This window comes from Eptatretus burgeri, chromosome 13 (genome assembly GCF_056783735.1).
Source record: "Eptatretus burgeri isolate ZD-2024b chromosome 13, Ebu_testis_v1, whole genome shotgun sequence".
Taxonomy (NCBI): Eukaryota; Metazoa; Chordata; class Myxini; order Myxiniformes; family Myxinidae; genus Eptatretus; species Eptatretus burgeri.
This window is the reverse complement of record NC_140973.1, coordinates 213746-235457: the sequence shown is the minus strand read 5'-3', so window position 1 is coordinate 235457 and position 21712 is coordinate 213746. Positions and strand designations below refer to the sequence as shown.

The 21712-nt window shown below is 45.8% G+C and overlaps 1 protein-coding gene and 1 pseudogene across 7 annotated transcripts in view; one reads left to right on the top strand and one right to left on the bottom strand.

Annotated features, from left to right (window-relative positions):
- The window catches only part of BRCA2 (BRCA2 DNA repair associated), a 265664-nt gene that overhangs the window by 115567 nt on the left and 128385 nt on the right, over nt 1–21712 (top strand). For all 7 annotated transcript variants that reach the window (XM_085850729.1, XM_085850730.1, XM_085850728.1 and 4 more), the window contains 2 exons: nt 6940–7057; nt 15785–17251. In XM_085850729.1, the coding sequence (XP_085706855.1) occupies nt 6940–7057; nt 15785–17251 (1585 nt within the window). The remainder of the gene's footprint in view (nt 1–6939; nt 7058–15784; nt 17252–21712) is intronic.
- Nucleotides 12828–13934, bottom strand: LOC147013652 (uncharacterized; annotated as a pseudogene).

Here is a 21712-nt window from a genome sequence, read left to right as displayed (position 1 = left end):
AAGAAATGAAAGAACTGCGGGGTGAGATGCAGCAATTCGGCCGAAGCCTGCAGGCGGGCATGAAGGCAATGACAGTGGAGCTCAAAATGGCGACGCCACGTGTGGGAGCGAACAAGCTGGGTGGGAGTGCGACGGCTGTCGGGCCCGCGGTGGAGGCGGGTAAGGAGAAAATAATTCGGGGGACGTGTTGGGCGAGAAGCCTGACGATGACAGAGAGGGAAAAACTAATTGGGGTGACGGAGGCATGCACGAGGGAGATAAGAGACGAGGTGAAAGGAATTGCGAGGGAGAGAAAAGAACAATTAAGACGGAAAGCAAGGAGGAGGTACGCGGAGATCGTGAAAGAGCAAGGAGTGAAACAGAGGGAAGGACGGGAGCGACTTAAGGAGAAAGCAAGGTTGACCTACATAAAGATAAGGGAAAGACGCCAGAAAGAAGCAGAGACTAATAGACACGAGGGGACAACAGAAATGCATAAATGTACAGAGACACTGGAGATGGGAACGATAGAGGAAAGACTACACGATGAAAACGGGGTGGAAGAAACTAAAGACGAACACACACACACGGAGGTGGTGGAGGATAATGGGGGTGAGCTGGCGGACTGGGTAGAGACCCAGTGCGAGCAGCGGGATAGCCTCCTCCAGGAACGAGGGGAGGGAGTATGCCCCCTTGAGGCGAGTCACGACCAGGTGGGTTCGGTCGTGCTTTGCGAGGTCGAGGGAAGGAGTGCTGTGGACAGGTGCACGGAGAACTTGGGGGGCATAGAGGCCCCGGAGACCCTTGTGGGGACACGAATCCCCAGTGTGGTTGTCCCGGTGTGTGTGGTGTCGAGGTGTGTGTTCATGAGTGTGGCAAAATGCGTGCTGCAACGCACGCATAGCGCGGGTGCAAGGGCTTGTGTGAGAGCGACCGGGTGGGTGACAAAGACCCCGTGTGCGGAAGCGACCCCGTGTGTGAGTGGTGTGGTGGTAAGTGTGCAGAAGATCGTGCTTCCCAGCACGTCGTGTGTGGATGAGGCACCGCGAGCGAGTGCCCCCGCGTGTGTGAGTAGTATAGTTTGTGTGAGGGAAATGGCACGAGTGAGTGAAAGGCCGCGAGTGAGTGGAGCCACGTGTGTGAGGGAAATGGCATGCGTGAGTGAACGGCCGAGTGCAAGGGAGACCGTGTGTTTGAGAGAGCGGTATGTGAGGGAGATGTTGGTGGGCATGTGTGAACATGCAGCCGCGTCTCCCGGTGTGAATGTAATGGAATGGTGTATGAGCGTCGTAGCACGCAGGTGTGCGTGGGTTGAATGGCGACGACGACGGCGACAGAGGAAAGAAAGCCGGGTAGCGGCTGTAGCTGTTTCGGGGACCGTGCCGGGTTCACCCAGTAGCGAGCGTGAGGTCTGTGCTGTACAACGCACGAGGCCCCCACATGCTCGCTTGCGAGAGTGAAGTCCCGGTCCGGAAACGCACGCGGTGGATTTGCCAATCCCGCGGACGGACAAAGTTTAGGCAGGATTATGGATTTTGACCAGATGGGTTCTCCACGCGGGCGTGTGTGTTGGGCTCCAACGGGCAGAGCACATGTGTTCGCGTGGGGAACCCCTCGAGACGTGGGGCTTGTGTTTTTTTTTATGCGCACGGTGACGTCATGGCTGCACGTGGAGTTGGAATCCGGCAGGAGGGGTATCCCTGCCGGATGGTACCGTCCAAGGAGGGACGAGGTACACGTGCAGCTGCATGACGTCACGGGCAGGTGAAAAGTGCGCGAGCTGTGAGTTGCCGCGCTGGTGCTGCGCATGAAAAAAAATATGCCTCACTTTCGGGTGAACAGGATTTCCTGGGCAAGGGGTGGATGATCCCCTTGGCCAGGGCACAGGATGAAACTAGTTAGGGGGAAGGGTTAGCTTAGTTAGACCGGCTCCATGGGGCAGGGGTAAGTCCTCATGGGGCCCGTGGAATGGATTAGTTAGAGGGATTTAGATGAGCTTGAGGTGGGGAAATAAAAGTTATTTTAGAGATTTGGAGACAGTGACAGCCTTTGGATGTGTAGAGTTGACGTAGTTTAGCCACGTAGTGTTAAAAGGAACGTGCTGTAGTTTAAGGGACGACGTGGGAGGACGAGTTAGTTAGGGGATGTAGTTAGGAGGATGGCAGAGTTCAGCGGTGTGTGTGTTGAAGAGTTGGTGAGTTGTGAGGTGAGTACTTGTTGAGTGAGTGAGGCCAGCGGGTCTGTGTGAGTGGAGCGAATGGGGAATGCATGGTGTGATGAGTGATTGGGGGAGGAGTGACTCCCGCCTAAGGGACCCCCGGGGTCAGTGTAGAGTGAGTTAGGGGGTTAGTTAAACTGAAAAATGGAGGTCGTTTTGCTGTTGGTGGGAGTGTAGGCTCGAAACCCATTTGGAGGGGTGCAGGAGCCCTGTTGACGGGCTGGGAGCGTGGCTGCGAAAGGTGAGTATCGCTGAGTGGGTACCCCGGGCACCAGGCTAGTCGGCCGTAGTAGGCCAAGGGCCCATGGGTGGCCGGGATAGCGTAGTGGGCACGGGTGCGTCTGCTTGGTGCGGGGGCCCGGGGTGCCATTAGCCGCGTGGGCAGTGTTGTGGGCACGGGTGACCCTCGGAAAGGGGCCCGGGAAGCCAGCCTGCCACGTGTGCGTTTCAGGGGAGGTGCCATGGGGGGCACTCCCCGGTGTTAGGGAGCTGGTAGGCTCGGAGGCAGTGTAGTGCCCGGGGGTGCCATAGCTGGAGATTCGGCAGAGGGTCGTGCCTGCCAAGGGGAGCCATGCGTCCCAGCCATGAGACCGTGTGAGGGCACGGAGAGAAAATTGGGGGGCGAGGCCCGAAATTGTGAGGACACCAACACAGGCGACGGGAATCTGGGTTGTTAGAACCAATAGTTTAAGCGAGAGGCGCTTGTTGAAAGCCCCGGGGTAGTTTAACAGTTAATGGTTAGGGTAGATTAGGAAGTGTACCCCTCCGCACCATCCATCCCCTCGCTCTCGTTGTGGGCCGCTGGACCCACTTTGGTTTAGATCGCTGAAGTCTGGGGAGGCCATTCTGAGGCTTCGTTGGGCCTCGACACAGGACGCTAGCTCTCCCTTGTTCCCCTCCGGGAAGAGAACGTAGGGGTTGGGAGTAGGCTAGGTGACAGGATAGGTTAGCCGAACAAGGACAGTTCAGGGGGTTAAGGGACGATTTATAGTGGGGAAGTAAAAATAAAAAAAAATAAGTTGGGGCTAAATTGGGGTTTGACAAATTAAGGGAGTGGGTATAGACAGTGACAGGCAAAGGCGATAGGTTGGGAGGGAGACCGTAGAGTAGGTCCGAGCCCACCTTCCGAGTGGCCAGCACCACCGCACTCCCTCCACCAACCTCCACTGAACGGCGAAGGCTGGCCAGCTTCATCGGCAGCTGTTGTTTTGCTGCAAGGCCTGTGCCGGCTGGATCGGCTGCAGCTGCTGTGCTGCAAGGCCTGTACCGGCCGGATCGTCTGCAGCTGTTTTCTGCAAGGCCTGTGCCGGCCAGTTCATCTGCCGGCTGTGTTTGCCTGCAGCGGCCTTGTTCTGCAGGCTGTTTGCCTGATCACCTTTGTCATGCCATGCCCACTGCCCCTGTTCACCAGCCCCGTTCAATTTTTGCTTTCCCCCCCCCCCCTTGTTCATTGCCATGTGCGCCAGGATCAGAAAGCAACAGTTTGCAAGCTGCGAGAACTGCCCTGTTGGCAGCTACAACACGGGCCTGCAGTGGCGGCCCGTGCACCGTGTTTGCGTCCATCCATTCATCCATCCATTCGTTGTGTTCATTGCGTGAGCCACTTGAGCTGGCACGGAGACTGCGTTTGTGCAGCTTATGCACCGTTGTGGTTCACTGCGTTCAGTTCAAAAGGGAAGGCCTTGGACTGCGTGTGAGCAGCTGGCCACATTCCCTGTCACCTGCATTGTTTGAGTCAGAGACTGCATGCGAGCAGCCTGGCTCCCTGCTAACTGCTTTTTTTTGCAGAGTTCATTGATCCTGGGCCATGGTTTAGTGTAAAATTTGTAAGTTAAGGTTAAGATGTACTGTACATATGAGTGCGCCCCCGGCATGTCTGTCTTAGCGCCGGCAATTTTATTTAAGTCGTCCGTGTGAGTGGGTTTGTTTAGGTAGTTACTCAGCCCTCAGGTTATTTATTTTGGGGACACGAATACCATGAATGTCGCACTCAGGGATCCGTAGGTAAAATGTACTAGGGGAAAACTACACATGATGGCACACGAAAATTTGATGACTCGGGACGAGTCTGTAAAAAGGGGAGGGGGTAGTGTTGTGGTTGACGAAATTCGCAAACCACCATTCAGGTCCCGTAGGTGAGATATCTCTGTAAGTATATGTGTAGTTAGCCCAAACCCGTTGTTTAGAGGGAATAAATGTCATTCATTCGGGCTGCGACCCTTTTAGATAGCCGTTTTTCTTTTACTATCTTTATTTTGGACCAACCGCCATTACTACCACCACAACCACCACCAACCGCATCTCGACAACCACAGCCACCTTCTCCAGAACCGCCTTCACAACATCCACCTTCTCCACAACTGCTTTCACACACCAACCACCAACCGCAACGCCGCTTCACAACAACAGCAACGCCAACAGCCACGACCTTTACCGTCACAACTCGCCCTCGCAACCATCGCATCACCGCCATTCCCGCGCCGCTTGTGGGCACCGATACTGGACTCGTACAGGGCGCGCACCGAGCAGCGGGTGCAAAAACACCAGCCTTTCCGAGAAATCAGATCAAGAATGATTCACGCCCACTTCTGTTCCGTCCTATCAGCGAGCGTGGGGCGATTTGGCCCCGCCTCCAGGCGCGTCGGAGTATAATCGCTATATGCAGATTCGCGGATCAAGAATGATTCACGCCCACTTTTCCTCCGTCCAATGGGGGAGCGTGGCTCCGCCCCCGAGCCGATCCTGATCCAAAAATCTACATATGGTTTCTCCTGTCGCACTATAAAGCGCTGAGCGCGGAGCGAATCGAGGCAGTTGGGAAGAGTTGAAGAGTTGAGAAGAGGAAAGAGTTGGAGAGTTGTGGCGGCGGCGAAATCAGTCGAGAGAGTGTCTGTCGAGGTCCGGAGAGGCTGGAGAAGCCAAGAAGCTTTGTGGAGGTCTGCGCTCGTGTCAGAGTCGGGGAGCTGCGGAGAGGGGAGGCCGGGAACGCGGTCGAGGTCGCAGTGGAGTCGCTCGTCGCGGGACCCAAGCCAGCCAGATATCCTCTTTCCCCCTGAGCATCAACAACCCCCCCTGTTTCCCCCCGCGCTGAGATAGTGTGAGAAGGGGGCCCCGTTCCCACCCCATTCCAGGCAGTGCCAGCGAGGCCCGCGGAGTCGGGGCGCCGCCGCCATTTTGCGGCTCATCACCAGACGGGTAGGCTCGACGTGGTCTCGGCCCCAGGCCCGTCTGCCCCCTTGTCTATGAGGGTGGCCCCTTTTTCTTTTGCTTTGGAGTATATGTGTTGTCGGCGCCGTCTGTGAAGTAAAACTGTATAAGTGTTGCCGTGTGCTCGGTAGTCGGTAGTAGATCTGCATTGTGTTTCTTTTGTTGCAATTGCTTTTGGTGCATAATTGTTGTGTTTCTTCTTTTGTTACATTTGCTTTTGGTGCATAATTGTGGCAATTGTATATGTGTGCTTTCCGTTTGCCGCGGAATAAATGTGCTTTATGTTGAACTGTTTTTCCCATTTCGCTTCGTCTTTTCTCTAATTGAATCTCCATCTTACTTCAGTAAAGGGTTGGTCGTGGTCTAAATACGCCCGATAATTAATCGGAACCGTCGAGGTTGACGATAACACCGCTCGGTTATCCCGATAGTATGGAACGGGTCGCTTAAAGTGGCCCGTGTCCGAAGTCGACCTGCGGCGTGGTGCGATCGCCCGGTCTACCCTCCGTGTGGGTACTTAGGTAGGTCGAATTTGGCGAACAACCCTATCCCACGCGGGGGGCCGATTGGCACGATCGTGGTGAGGCCGAAAGCCCCACCCGTGACTAGTTCCCGGCATTAGTCCGAGAGGGTCACGACGGGATTGTCCGTCCGGTGGGCGACGTGCCGCGATTCGAGTTACGTGGCCGCTCGCACGCCGGCGGGCGCGAATCCGCAACAATATATATATATATATATATATATATATATATATATATATATATATATATATATATATATATATATATATATATATATATATATATATATATATATATATATATATATATATATATGTGTTGCGAAAGACTGACGCAACCCGTTCATTCAAGTTGTGTAAGTGGAGCATACAGCAGGCTCAGTCCCGTTACTTTTTAGACGGACCTCATATGTATATATATGCGATGCTCATACAATGAGAAGTACTTTGGCAAAGTATGCTAAAAATGACTTGAAAAGAAGTGGATTAATCGATTATCTCTACTAATGTGTGTGTGTGTGTGTGTGTGTGTGTGTGTGTGTGTGTGTGTGTGTGTGTGTGTGTGTGTGTGTGTGTGTGTGTGTGTGTGTGTGTGTGTGTGTGTGTGTGTGTGTGTGTGTGCGTGTCTCTGTTTGTCTGTCTGTCTTGTTATGTCTGGCTTTCTTCTTGGGACTATGATGTAGTAATTGGTCTTTATTTTGAATACAAGTTATACTAAAATATTCTCATCCGTAAGGACTGGTTCTTCACTGATGTTGATAATCTGTCCAAATCGTTGTCATTGACCACTAACCCAATGATGAAAATGTTCATTTTGCTTTCCTACACCGAAGTTTGCACTTGCTCATCAAAGTAAAAACGTTATTTTGCTGACATGTTGCAGTATACTATTTATCAAAGAGGTAATCATTTCACTTCTCTCATAAAGGTATGCATTTCTTCAAAGAAATGTCATGATTTGTCATTGGATTGTCCTTTGTTTAATTAATATGCACTGCTATGTCTTTTCATTTAGCTCACACCCCATCGCATAGCTCTCAGCCTTGGTGTCGAAGATGATCCAAACTTAACCTGGACCAGTTCTCTTGTGACACCACCTTCTTGTTCTGCATTCCGTCTTGAACATCATTCTGGTACTCATTTTTTATTGTCTGTTGAGGAATTGGTTCTTGTTGTAACATTATCTAAATACGTATGATTTGAATAACAAATATTTTCACTATTGTTTTGGATTTTTCTGGATTCCCCCCCCCGCCCCCCCCCATCTTCCTGAAAATTATGATGAAATTGGTTCCTTTGGAAATGGTTTCCTTTTCACATGTACTATGGTTTTCCTTTTCCCTTCTTTAATCACATTGACCCTGGTTTCCCCGCTTTCTCATATTTACCTCATCTCTGTTTCCACCTCGTGATGTGATATTGTACCTATTCTCTAATCCTCCCCTTGCTTTTTGCTGTATTCACCTCCTATAGTGTCTATCCTGCCTTATGGTCATGATATTTTATAATGCAATTTGTCAGTATTCCTTGTCATCTACTTGTCATTCCTGATTATATGCAGGAGATAAGCCATTCTAGTGCACCCTCTTCCTTAATTATTTATATGCTAAATGTATACAAGTAGTCGTCGACTTACGACCGTGATTGGTTCCGACCAATCGGTCGTAAGTCGATTTGGTCGTAAGTCGGACAACCTTTATTTATTTATTTATTTTTAATATTACACTGTATAATGATACAATAGTCAATCATACTGTATTTTATTAACAGTAAGTCATACTGTATTTTATTGACATTTTCTTTGTTCAAGTCAAACACTGCACTACAGTACAATTGGTTTAATATGGTACTGTATTTGCAAAAACATTAAAAAAAAAACACGTTATTGGTCACTCATGCTTGGCTGTGGATTGTCGATGTTATCTGCGAGGGCAGTGCTCGAGGTATCCGGAGTTGTTTTTTTCGTAAACATGGTGAGCTTTGTTTGAATGGTTTGTTTCTTTTTCTCTTCGTAAATTTCACGATACGGGCGAAAAACATCGTGTGAAAAAACAGAAAAAAAAAGAAAAAAAAGAAAAGTTTGTCGTCGTCGAAAAGTGGTCGTAAAGTCGAACAGTCGTAAGTCGCATAGGTCGCAAGTCGACGACTATCTGTAATATGGATGGTGTCCTGTTTTTGCCTTGCATCAAGTCTGTTTGTTAATTAATCTCTTCCTTGTTTATAATGTTCCTTTTATCTGCATGTTAATTAGTATGCAATTTAATTATATTATAATTATTTTCAGTCATTTCTGTTTTCTCTATGTTTGAATGATTATTTTTGGTTGAATAAAACCATAACAACTGGGAGGGGGTTGGTGATGGAGGGCATGCATCCTGCAGATACCTGAGGGGGTGGGGGGGAGGGGGATGAAGCACGGAGAGGGCAAAGGGTGCAAGATCAGAAAGGAGAGCAGTCCTCCATAAAACTGTGGATGAAAGCCTTGTAGGTGGACAGGAGCTCAGATGTGCCAAGGAAGGACTTTGCACGACGGAGGATGTCATATCGGCATCTAGCTTTGGAGGCCAACTTTGAAATGTGGTTTGCCCAAGATAGATCATGGCTGAGAGTGAGATCCAAGAGTTTGAGTGAACTTATCCAAGAGGGTTTTTGAGAAAGTAGATGAGAGATTATAGAGATAGAGTTCTTAGGGATAAAAGACATATTACAAGTGTTTGACCAGTTTGTGATTTTTTTCAAGGTCTGAAGAGAGGGAAGAGGCTGCTGCCTGCCTGCTTGTCTGTCAGAAGGATGAGGAATGTCACAGCAGAAGGTGGGGTCATCAGCAAATAGATAAAAAGGATTTTCCAGAGAGAGTTCACTGCCTTTGGGTACTCCAGCCTTGACAGAGAGAGAAGAAAGGATTCTATGGAAAGCCACACTTTGACTATGAGAGTGGAGAAAGTCAAAATTCCAAGAGTGGAGGTGGCCTTGGACTCAATAGGCAGACAGTTTGGAGAGCAAGGCAGGATTCCAGATTGTATCGAAAGCTCAAGATATGTCCAGAGAGGAATTTAATTGGGTATAAACGATACCCAAGGGGTGTATTCAACACAAATTGACACCAGTGGTTTCATCTTGCACAATAAGAATGTAAACCTAAATTTATGAAACAGATAAATGTGAAATGTGTAAATACTACATAAACAAGGTTTGTACAGTACTTAACATTTCAAACAAAGAACTATGCAGAAAAGCAAGCAGACAAAAATGCCAGTCACTGGTGATTGAGATGCACATCATGGTGACTATGAGGCTTCCTCCAATACTAATGATCAATAACTATAAACATTGATACAGAGATCCCCCCCCCCCCAACATCCAAGATTGTGGAACCTCGTATTCATGTAGCCAGGGCTGTGAGAGACAGATAGACAGACACAAGAGGGAGTGGGCCAGTCTATGGGGACCAATTGACGTTCTCACTATGGCCGTGCTGTCCTTTTCAATCTGGGCAGCAGGGAAGAATGTAGAATATTTAGCCCCCAACTTGCATTAGTGGGTGCAGTAGCCATGAAGAGGCATCCCAAAGGTATGTCTACAGTATGTATATACGTATGTGGGTATATATTGTTACAGGTTTCCGGTGTGAGCACGTGGTTCACGAGAGGGTTGCTCGCTTGGACCTGCAACTCGACCTCCAATCCTGAAGCCGCAAGCCACAGATAGCTCCGAGACCTGACGGGTTGCTGAGCAACTATGGATGTCAGTTGGGACAACTAGCTCTAGTAGGATCCAACCGAGCATGTTTGAAGCAGTTTACCAAACGAGGCACAAATTTACAGGCAACAATCAAGGATGTCCAGAAACAATAGCGTCGCAAAGAAAGCAATTATCCCTTAGCATGGAAAAGCCCCTTATACAATCTTGTGCCACAAGACATGCATGCGTGCAATGCACAAGGCTTGTGTGGATATCGGTGTGCCCTGTTGAGCCTGCGTTTTGTGCCGCATTTGTGTTGCGCGTTTTGTGTGTGGTCGAGTCGAGTGTTTGTGTATGCTTGCGTGCACTGGTCGTGCGTGGTACAGTCGAGTGTATGTGTGCAGTTGTTCCCGTAGTTGTTCCGATGGTTCCAGCACCGACCGTTCCAACTATCGCGGTCCCCATGCAGTCTTGCTAACCCGCAGCCCTGTCGTTTGCCGCTGTTCCTGTGGAAATGCTTACGCGCCAGCACCGACTGCGGTTGCTTGCCTTTTTAGGTCATCTCTTCGAGCATGACCTAATAATATGGGTGGCGATGTCCTTCGATCCGTCCGTCCGTCCGTTCACAATGAAGTTGAAGCGGGAGATCTGGTCATTATTGATCCTGATAGAGGTCGATGAGACGTACACGATGATATGACTTTCAAGGTCACCGAAGGTCAAGGTCACGAGGCCTTTGAAGTTGCGAAAATGACGATTTTCAAATTCTATCTCCTCCACCATTTCTCAAGAGATCTTGAATTTGATTGTAGCATATGAATCTATGGGACAATATCTAAATTTGGTCAGGCCGGATTTTTAATATTCGCTTTCGTTTTCATGTCACGTGACTTCAAAGTTGGCAAAAAATGCGAAAATGATCATTTTCAAAATCTATCTCCTCCTACATTTCTCAAGCGATCTTGAATTTGATTGTGGCATATGAATGTATGGGACAATATCTAAATTTGGTCGGGACGGATTTTCGAATTTCGCTTTCGTTTTCGCGTCACGTGGCTTCAAAGTTTGCAAAAACTGCCCTACCTTCAGGAGGCTATATATTCTCTACTGGGCATGGTAAAAGTTAGTGAATGGTGTCATTGCATAGCAGCTGACCTTGTTTCTCGCAGAGATGACCGTCACTCCCGCATGGGTGTATTTGTTTTTTTTTCTTCCCACATTTCTTGTCAGTTGTAGTCGAGACCGCTGATGCTACTCCAGCAGTCAGGACGACAGCGGCAAGAAGCTGGGCGATTCTGGCTTTTGCCAAGTCGGCTTTGTAGGCCATGGGCCAGACATGGTCCACGTGCACCCCCCCACAACCCTTTGACCCCATATTTTTCTGAAGCCTTAGGGTCCCCTGAGCATGAATTCAACTGGTAACGGTGAATAAACTGAGACTCACTATCCATTTTCCAACCATATCTGACGGTACCTTCAAAATGTCAACTTTTCCTCAATTTCACACATAAAAACTCCCCTGACTGATAAGATCTCTGCAGTTGCCCAATAAAATATAATAAAATGACCGTTTTTACAGCCATTTTTCCCTGCTGTGCAGGGGTTTGGCTTTTTCTTGAGGCAATGTTTTTTTATGGCCGGATGCCCTTCCTGACGCCAACCCTGGTCGCCTCTTACGACACACAGGGATATGGTACACCTATTCTAACCGGGGCATACACCGGGACCAGTACACTGGCACTCATTTCGCCGACCTCGGAAGGATGACAGGCTGAGTCAACCCCCTGGTGTTAATTCAGCAGCCAACGGGGCTTGAACTCAGGACCCTGGGATCCCAAGCCACCATCCTAACCACTAAGCCAACACCAGGCTTTTCTGCAGTTGCCCAATAAGTATTAATATTAACAAATTGTATATCAAATGAAAGATTATCACATGCAGATTTTCAAAATAGTCATCTGTCAAATTTAATAGCGTTATGTTTGTCCCAAGAAGTGATGAAGAGGAGTACCTCGCCTTTCCTTTTGACAACTCAGTTTCAACTCGGATATCTGAAATAATAACGTATATTCATCCTCATTTTACCTGACACAAACAAATATATATTTCTATGATATCACAAGTTTTACTACCTTTCTATTGATACCAAAATTATCCCACACCAACTAAAGATGTACCAGGTATTACGTCTTAAACATACGTACATCACTGTTGCAACACCCAACATGTAGTCACCAGTAAGATGTAAGACTGAGAAAATATTCCTTACTTCACATAAAGAATATAAATTATTTGTTTATTTAAGAAAAACAAGTGAAACTTATTACGTCATGTCCACAAAATGTCGTTGTGCATGGATTACGCATAGTATTCATTATCGCTGTCATCATCACTCTCCAATGCCTGCTCTATATCATCAAATGCATCCATACCATATCTGAATCCTCATCAGTCAGTGTCGTCAGGTGTGACTTCAGCAATGTCAGCCAATTGCCGTGGGAGGACATCTCCTTCATACCATAGAGGATCAAGGTTACCATCCTTTTCCTCCCAACCATGTCCCTGATCACCAGGAACCTGTGGTTTGTTCTTTGTCAACATCCTAATGATCATCCAAATCATTTTCACTTTAGTTGAGTTCTCCATTGCTTTTCCAGAACCTGGATACAGTAGCTGATTAACTTTCAGCTTGGGATTCTGTCTTTTGGTAATATAGCAGTCAGGAAGTATAACTGTGTCTGTCAGATGTAGAGACCACCTTTTACCCTTCTCTTGAGAAGGCATCTCTGGGCATTTTTCAATATCACCATCAACTTCTTGAAGCATGATTCCGTGGGCAGTATGGACTGACCCTTTACCTGTGAGGTCATTTATTAGTGGATAAAAGTTGTCAAATTCCGAGTGGAATACAGCGGGCCCAGATGGTGACCTGATGATCTGACTGGATAGCTGTGTTGATGACTGCATCACTGCCTCTGCTAGTGCTGTCTCCAGTTCCAGCGTAAATGAATAACTCTCACAATGCCCCAACCTGTTCAAAAAAGTCACGAGCTTCTCATTCCTGCAAATATGTCGTAGAGAAAAACACATCAGGATATGTTTTAAGAGTTTCCAAGATCCATTGGTAGCAGTGCGACAAATGTCTTGCCCTATGGATTGACCAAGTCTCTGGATTTGAGGGGTAGTGAGTGTTGCTTTTCCAGTAAAAATGTAGCACAGGAGCTATTGGAGAACATCTGGGATGACGTCTTCCGGTGTCATTAGATCAGAGGGACTTGGTGGCCATTTAGGATCCAGTGCCTTTGAGAAACCATCTAAAATGGACTGTCGTAATTGTGTACCTGTGGTCTCAATCATATCCATTGATTCCAACTCGAAGGCATGCTTCACTGCTGTATGGGTATCGATGTCTGAGCTGAACAAAATGTATGATTGGAACTTTCACATGTCACAGAATGATAGCTTGTCTTTAAATGGTTCATGACTTTGAAGTTTGTGTTTAAGCTTGTGGCTCCGATAGTCTGGATTACGGTATTCACTGTCTTCTGGGATGTCAATGTATATTTTTCTCAAATCAGACAGCTTAAAAATTTTCAGATTTTGTAATACATCCTTCTGTACAATCTTACAAACAGCTTCAAATGCCTTCTTATGAGCTGCTTCTAAATGTATCTGATAAATTTTTGCTTCTTGATTTGTACTTTGACATTTGTCTGCTTTCTGCATGTATTGCATGCAGCAGTTCTTGTGGTATTTTGCTTCACAAGCAAAGAGATCATGCCCCCTGATTCTTGTTAGAAGTTTATCTTCAGTTTTCTTCTCTGCCATCTCAAGCACTGACTTTCATCCATCATATTCAAACTGGCTGAGGCCCTGACTAGTCCAGCTACCTTTAACTTTAATCTTTATCCAATTCTCTGAACCACAGAAAATACAGTCAGGGTTGAATATAATCTTGTCACTTGAACTTCTGCAGCTCATGCGCTGTTGTGTAACATTTGTGGTCTGTGATGAACTTGCAGTGCGTTTAAGCCTGTCAAGGTTCATTGTGAAACGTTTATAACACTGCCAGTGAAAGCCACGATGCTCTCCTATCACATCAGGGATAAGATCACATGCTTCCTTCATCATGTGGCAAGATGATGGAGGTTGTGCCAGTCGCATTTCTTTCACCTCCTGCAGTTTGGCCAGTTTCTTTTCTCCATTCTTATCTTCTGACAGCAAGTGTAATTCACCATATTTCAAACCCTTGATATGAACTATGCACACGGGAACTACAGGAGGTTCGCCACTTGTACGTTTTCGTTTTGCTGGTGGCTCTTCCATCATGTCACTTCAATCAGAACACGTCATCTGGAAATAAATATTGATACGTACAGTAAATGCATGTAGCATAGATCTTATCAGTCAGGGGTTTTTTCATCTGTGAAACTGACAAGGTTAACATTTTGAGGATACCGTCACATATGGTTGGAAAATGGATAGTGAGTCCCAGTTTATTCACTGTTACCAGTTGAATTAATGCTCAGGGGACCCTAAGGCTTCAGAAAAATATGGGGTCGAAGGGTTGTGGGGGGGGGGGTGGGTACACGTGGACCATATCTGGCCCATGGCCTATTGCTTTTCTGCTGGTACAGCAGCTCCTCTGCCAATTTTTCCTTCTTCCACAGCATATAACTGGTCCAGTCGTATTTTGTCTCCCGCTTCCAACTCCTAAATGTGTTGGGAATAAGTTGTGTTTTTTATGATGAAAGTTAAAAAAATTTATTTATATGTCGGTCTGTCTCGTTTGTTTGTTTGAATGTTTGTTTGTCCAGTATGTTTGTATGTTTGTCTGTGAGTGTGATAACTCACGAATGCTTTCAGCTATCTTCATCAAAGTTTACCAGAGGATTCCAAAGGTCAAAAGTGAGGCTGCCAATGTTTTTTGACTGTATATGTCAAAGGTCAAGGTGATAGTGACGTAATTTGCATAAAACAGAAAAGACCAAAAGTGTTTGCGTGACGTGATGTCATACTTGACACAAATGAGTTTGAAGCATCACCTACAAATTCCGAGCAGATTTGATAATTTGAGATTTATGCTGGGGCTCATGATCATGCATTTCCAAAATGGTGGCAATCCATTGATGTACAACATCGTTTCTATGGTAACAAAGTCACCTATGTTAAAGTATAGGGGGTTTTTGTAAGGGGGGAAAAAAGACGATAACTTGGAAACGCTTCAAGATACAGGTATCAAATTGCAATCATGTTCAAAGGTAAAGGTGACAGTGAGGTCATTTGCACGATTTTGGTCATACCTGTCTGATGCCTTCTTGTGTTTGCTTGTTACTTACGAAATCTAAAGATTTCCTATTGATGACTTCCGTCCTCTGTTTGTGTGTTTGTGTGTTTGTGTGTTTGTTTGTAGGCATGATAACTCGAGAATGGAAGAAGCTACCAATGTCAAATTACACCACGTGATTCAGAAGGGTGATGGCTAGCGCTGATTAGATTTTGGTCAAAATCGGTCAAAGTGTCAAGGTCACAGTGAGGTCAAACATCCAAAAAATAGTTATAACTTAAGAATGGAAGAAGCTACCAATGTCAAATTACACCACGTGATTCAGAAGGGTGATGGCTAGCGCTGATTAGATTTTGGTCAAAATCGGTCAAAGTGTCAAGGTCACAGTGAGGTCAAACATCCAAAAAATAGTTATAACTTAAGAACGGAAGAAGCTACCAATGTCAAATTACACCACGTGATTCAGGAGGGTGATGGCTAGCGCTGATTACATTTTGGTCAAAATCGGTCAAAGTTCGAGGTCAAACATTCGATTTTTGATGGTTTGGTACAGAATCATCGTAGAAACTTCTGGTTTGCGTCGCTACCTTCTCTAGAGACAGCTTTTATTTGACAAGGTCAGAGGTCAAGTTGACGATTTCGTAAGTACCAGTCTATGATTGCTTGTTTTTTGCTTGGAAACTTTGTTATGGGGAAAGAATTTTTTTTTTGAATTCCCCCTCATACAAAAACACGATGGAAAAGTTTGTAATTTCTTCTTGAAAAGGAAGAAAGTTTAATGCATAAATAAGTTGAAAAACATTTGTTTTTTTTTAACTCTTTGGAGTCAGTGATAAAGTAATAGGTACATAACAAATTGCCAACTAATGGTCAATTTTTTTTTCTTGCTCAGGTCAAATGGAGAAGCAGCAAGTGGATGGGGAATCTTCTTTGAATACAAATATCAAGGCAAATGATGAAAATACACAAGAGGTTCTCACTGGACTTTTTAGTGGCACAGAACGACAAAAGAATGGTGCAAAACCTCCTTCTGGACAAAAAAGGAAAATGCAAATGGGAAGTGATTGGCTCTGTTTTAACAGTCCAACAGCTTTGCCAATTGCTTCGGATTCCATAGATGCATCTTCAAATATATATTCTATTGAGAATACTTCATCGATTACCAGCAATAGAAAAGGAAGAGATGATCCTGATGTTCATTTAAAATGTCATGCCAAACTGCAGTTTGAAGAAGATTCAGCTCGCATTCATGAACCATCTTCACTGGGAAATTTTGTTGATGTGTCTGGTTGCTGGATGTTTGATGATACCCTTGGTACCACATTTTCTGAAGATGTTATTGATGTAAAAGCCGATTGTATGCAAGAGTTAAAGAAGAACGACAATAGTATTGATCTCAGCATTGCTCATGGCACCTTTGGAGATTTGGAATTGAAAATTAGAGATGAAAAGGTAGGAGTTGAGCAAGGAACACAGGTCGATGATATGGCTATTGACAGTATCTCACATGATTGTGAATTAAATGAGGTGATAAAAAAGCATAATGCAATACCATATTTTGAGGACTTGGCTTTGTCCGCAATAAAAACAAATGAAAAAGAAAAGGAACATTTGAGCAAGAATTCTCTGGATGGCAGTTCTGAGATTTTGCTAAAAGTAGAAACAACACAAGGAAATGGATCCAACTCCATTGGTGATGCTAGTTCTGAAATAGAGGAAACATTCAATAATGTATTTTTCAAACGATCTGTAATTAATGACCCAAGTGAAAAAGATGTTGGAAATTTACATGGTTGTACTCAACAAAGTACTGCCTCAGAATCCAATGTTTGTAATGCTGACACAAAATTATGTGATTCAGAAATACCTCTAAATCATATGATTGAACAATTGAAATATCAAGAGGACATTTTTCAAGAAAATAGTGTGCAATCTGATATGGAACTTCTCAGCAAGCATGACAGACAATTTGTGCATTGTGCTGTTGAACAATCTTCCAGGGAATCTGCATGCACTATCAAACAATCTGCCGATGTCAAAATCATCAACCAGGAAAGAACGTTGGAACCAAACTTAAAACTTGTAACATCAGATGCTAGTGTACATTTGAAAACTGATGAAGGGAAGACAATTGACCAATTTGATGATGTCTCTTCCTTCCATCCAAATACCATTTCTGCTGTACTGTCTTTGGGAAAGCGAAAAAGAAAATTTCAATACAATGTTCAATCCTCGGCTACTGTTGTTAGTTCGGCCTGTGTGTTGAACACGAGCTGGAGTTTTATGGACTCTTCAATGGCAAGCAAAAGTATTCACCAGGATACACGAAGTCCTTCCATTGAAAATGCTGCACATTCAGGTACTGTTGATGATGTAAGTCTCATGAATATTTTATATTGTCAGTGCATTGACAATCTGTTTCATTTTTGTCATTGATTGAATCAAGCTCTTTCCGGTTTGTCCGCAAGTGCACATGGTTTTCTCGGCAATCTGAAAACTTCCTTTGTACACCACTCCTTCCCAATAACATATCCAGGCGATGCATGACATCATCGCTGTGTGCCGAAGGGAGGGAGTACTCAGTTTTTACTCCATTTGTTTTTGTTTTCTTGTTTGTTTGTTTGTCCGGGTGATAGCTCAGACCTCCTTTGAGGTACGAAGCTGAAATTTGCGGACAAAAGTGAAGAAGATGTGCTTTGGGAAAACGTTATTTTTTCATTCATCAATTAATTGATTAATTACTTAATTATTATCAATTTATTAATTACTTATTTATTTTGTTTCTCATCTGGGCAATATCTCGGGCACCTTTTGAGCTCGGAAGCTGATATTTGGGCATGATGGTGAGCAAGTGATTTGGCTACAAAGGGTATTTTTCATTTATTGATTAATCAATTAATCGATTAATTATTCATTTTTCGATAAATTACTTAATTTTCATATAGTTACAGATTCGGGTGAAACAATGGTGGTTTAGGTATGCTGTTAGGCAATTGATTAAGAAACTAATTATTTTACGATTATTTATTTTAGTTAATCGATCAATTATTGTACACCGCTCCCTCCCAACACTGTTTCTATATGCTGCATGGCGGCATCGCCGAGTGCCGAGGGCGCCCCGGCAATGTCGCGTGCTGGAGGGTTTGTTATTATTTATTTATTTGGCATGGGGAACCAAACTTATCTGGCCACTTGCTTTTTCTTTTTTCTCTCCCCCCCCCCCCGCCCTCCAACACAAGGTCGAGGCTCGTGGAAGAGCTAGAACATTGACATCGAATGGATCAGGATGTAACGTAACACAAGGAACAGCAGAAAGAGAAAGGGCCGAGAGAGAAAATAGAGAAATAGATGGTAACACTGAGGAGTAGAGGCGATCGATGATGTGGACAACATGGATACAGAAGCAAAATTTGGGGTGAGGGGTTGGGGTGGGGATGGTTTAATAGGTGCAGAAAAGATCATTGTTTTGGATGGGGTTGGACACTTGTCTTGAAGATCTGGAGGGAAGAATGAGAATATGGAAGTTGGCTCCACAGGTGGGGAAAAATATAAGAAAGAGGATGAAGTGATTGGAGGTGAGCAGATTTTGGATTTTGGAAGTTTTACGAGATGGGGGTTGATGGTGGACTGTGTGCATCCTAGAGATACCCTGGGCCCTGGGGGAGAGGGGGTTGGGCAAAGCGCATAGAGGGAAGAGTGTGCAAGACCAGAAATGTGGAAGAAAACTGAGACCACCGACCTGTCAGCGATGGCGAGGTGATGGGCCTCTAGACTCGGCTTCATCACAACAGATTACAATGATATTGGAGGCCTTGGTTTCCACAGCATTGAGCTGAGCAATGTGTGAAGTAGGGGTGACACCCAGAGGGGTGAGCAGTACTCCATCAAGCTGTGGATGAAGGTCTTGTAGGTAGATAAGAGTTCAAGTGTGCCAAGGAAGGACTTTGCATGACGGAGGATTCCCAGTCGGTAAGTGACTTTGGAGGCCAACTTTGAAATGTGGTTTGCCCAAAAGAGATCATGGCTGAGAGTTAGACCCAAGGGTTTGAGTGGTTGAACTTCTTTGAGAGGGTTGTTGAGAAAGTAGATTGGAGGGTTTGCTGTAGAGTGCTTTCGGAGAGAGAGAATGTGTGTGTGGGATTTCTCAGGGTTTAAATACATATTCCAAGTGTTTGACGAGTTTGTGATTTTTGTCAATGCTTGAAGAGAGAGAGAAGAGGCTGCTGCCTGTCTGTGCCAATTGGATGAGGATTGTCATGGCAGAGGGTGGAGTCATCAGGAAATAGATCATTGATGAAGATTAGGAATAGGATGGGGCCAAAACACTTACCAGCCTTTACAGCAAGGAAATATGAAAAGATTCCTTTGAGAGCCACATGTTGCCTACGAGATCAGAGGAAGTCAGTCATTAATAGTGCTGTTGGCTTTGGATGCCATCGGCAGACAGTTTGGAGAGCATGGTAGGATGCCAGACTGTATCAAAAGCTCAACATATGTCCAGAGAGATGGCCCTGATCTCGTTCGTGTCAGATAATGAGGGCCTCCACCATTGTTGAGAGAGTAGAAGCAGCATGTCCAAGGTAGAGTGACCAGGTCTGAATCCGAATTGATCTGAGATGAGGCTGTTGGACAAAAGGAATAATTTTATGTCAACTGTGATGATGGATTCTGTGACCTTGCTGATGATTGGAGGTCAGCTCATTGGTCTGTGGATAAGGGGATCTATTTTTGCACCTTTTTATGCAATGCAGTGATGTTGGTTAACTTTCAAGCAGAGGAAAGATTACTTTGGGCAAATGACCCCCTGGGCAGAGATGGGAACTGTAAGAGCAGCAGATCATTTTTTTTGTTGGTGTTTTTTTAATCATAGAGAGGCATTAAGGAGTCAGGAATATCCTGTGGGAGGAATGATTCTGTTAAATGGATAATGTCTGCTTTTTCGGTCGCATCCTGGATTGAGGATGTCAGCTTTTTATTCTTTTTTTTTTGTATACCTTGTCGAGGCTCGTATGAGAGCGAACTCACAACGCACATCAAGGGGGGCATGAGACAAGAGGGGAGGGAGTGGGAAGGACAAAACAGTGGGGAACAGAGACATTAGATCTGTGGAAGGGAGAGGGATGGGGCGGGGAACACGGGATATACAAGATGGACATTACAGGGACTTTCAGGAAGGAAAGCAAGGAATTTGAAGGAGGTGGGCTTGGGTGGATTATCGGGGGTAGAAATGATCGAGGATTTGGATGGGGGATGATAAGAGGTGGTGGTGAACAGCTGTGTTGAAGGCCTGGAGGGAAGAATGGGAATGGATAGAGTGAAGGAGTTTATTCCAAAGGTGGGAAAAAAGAGGAATGACAGAGTGAAGGTGAGCAGTGATTCGTGATTTTGGTAGTTTTACCAGAAGGGGGTTATTGGCGGACATTGAGCACCCTGCGGAAATGTGGTGGGGACAAATCGCAGAGAGCAGGAGAGGCGAGGCTGGAGAGGAGACGGAAGAAGACAGAAAGACCACCGACCAACCTGTGGTGATTGAGTGAGAGACCCAAAGACTCAGCCTCATTGCGGGAGATGCCAATGATCCGAAATGCCTTGGTTTCTACAGCGTGAAGCCGAAAAAGGTGGGAGGCAGGAGCACCAGCCCAGATGCGAGAGCAGTACTCCATCAGGCTGCGGACAAAAGCTTTGTAAGTGGTCAGGAGCTCAGGTGGGCCGAGGAAGGACTTTGCACGACGGAGGATTCCCAGTCGGCGACTGGCTTTGGAGGCAAGGTTTGAAATGTGGCTTTCCCAGGAAAGGTCATGGCAGATAGTGAAACCCAGAAGCTTGAAAGAAAGGACTTCTTCCAGAGGATTGTTGAGAAAGTGAATGGGGGGGGGGGGAGAGGTTGTAAACGGTCCTTTCGAAGAGACATCGTGAGAGTGTGAGATTTGTCTGGATTGAAAGACATGTTCCAAGTGTTGGACCAGTTTGTGATTTTTATCCAGATCTGCAGTGAGCGAAGAAGCTGCTGCTTGCCGGTCTGAGGGATGACCGATGGTACGGCAGAGGGTGGATTCATCAGCAAAGATATATAGAGGATTTTCCAGAGAGTTGGAGAGATCATTGATGAAAACCAGAAAAAGAACAGGGCCCAGAACGCTACCTTGAGGAATACCAGCGTGGACAGGAATGGGGGATGAAAGAACTCCATTTAAGGCCACACGGTGACTGCGACAGGAGAGGAAGTCTGTGAGCCATGAGTGGAGATGGCCTTGGATACCATAGGAAGAGAGTTTGGTGAGCAGGGCATGGTGCCAGTCTGTGTCAAAAGCACATGATATGTCCAGGGATACAGCTCGGATTTCCTGTCTGGCATTGAGGACTTCCATCCATTGTTGGGAGAGCAGAAGCAGCATATCCAGGGGAGAGTGACCTGGTCTGAAACCAAATTGATGATCAGAAATCAAGCCATTTGAGAAGAGGAAGGGTTTAATGTCTGAAGCGATGATGGATTCCATAACCTTGCTGATGATTGGGAGAAGGCTGATTGGTCTGTAGTTGCAGGGATCTGTTTTTGCACCTTTTTTGTGCAGGGCAGTGATGTTTGCTGATTTCCAAGCAGATGGCAGATGATCTTGAGCAAATGAGAGGGTGAATAGAACAGAGAGAGGGTGAGCAAGAGCAGAAGAGCAGGCTTTGAGGTCACGTGGGCTGATGCCGTCTGGACTGGTTGCAGAATCTGAGTCGAGGTTTGACAGCAAGTTCTCCATCTTGTCAGGAGAAAAGGACACAGAGTCCAGGGACAGTTGGATGCGACTGGGTAAGGTGGGTAGAGAAAGGG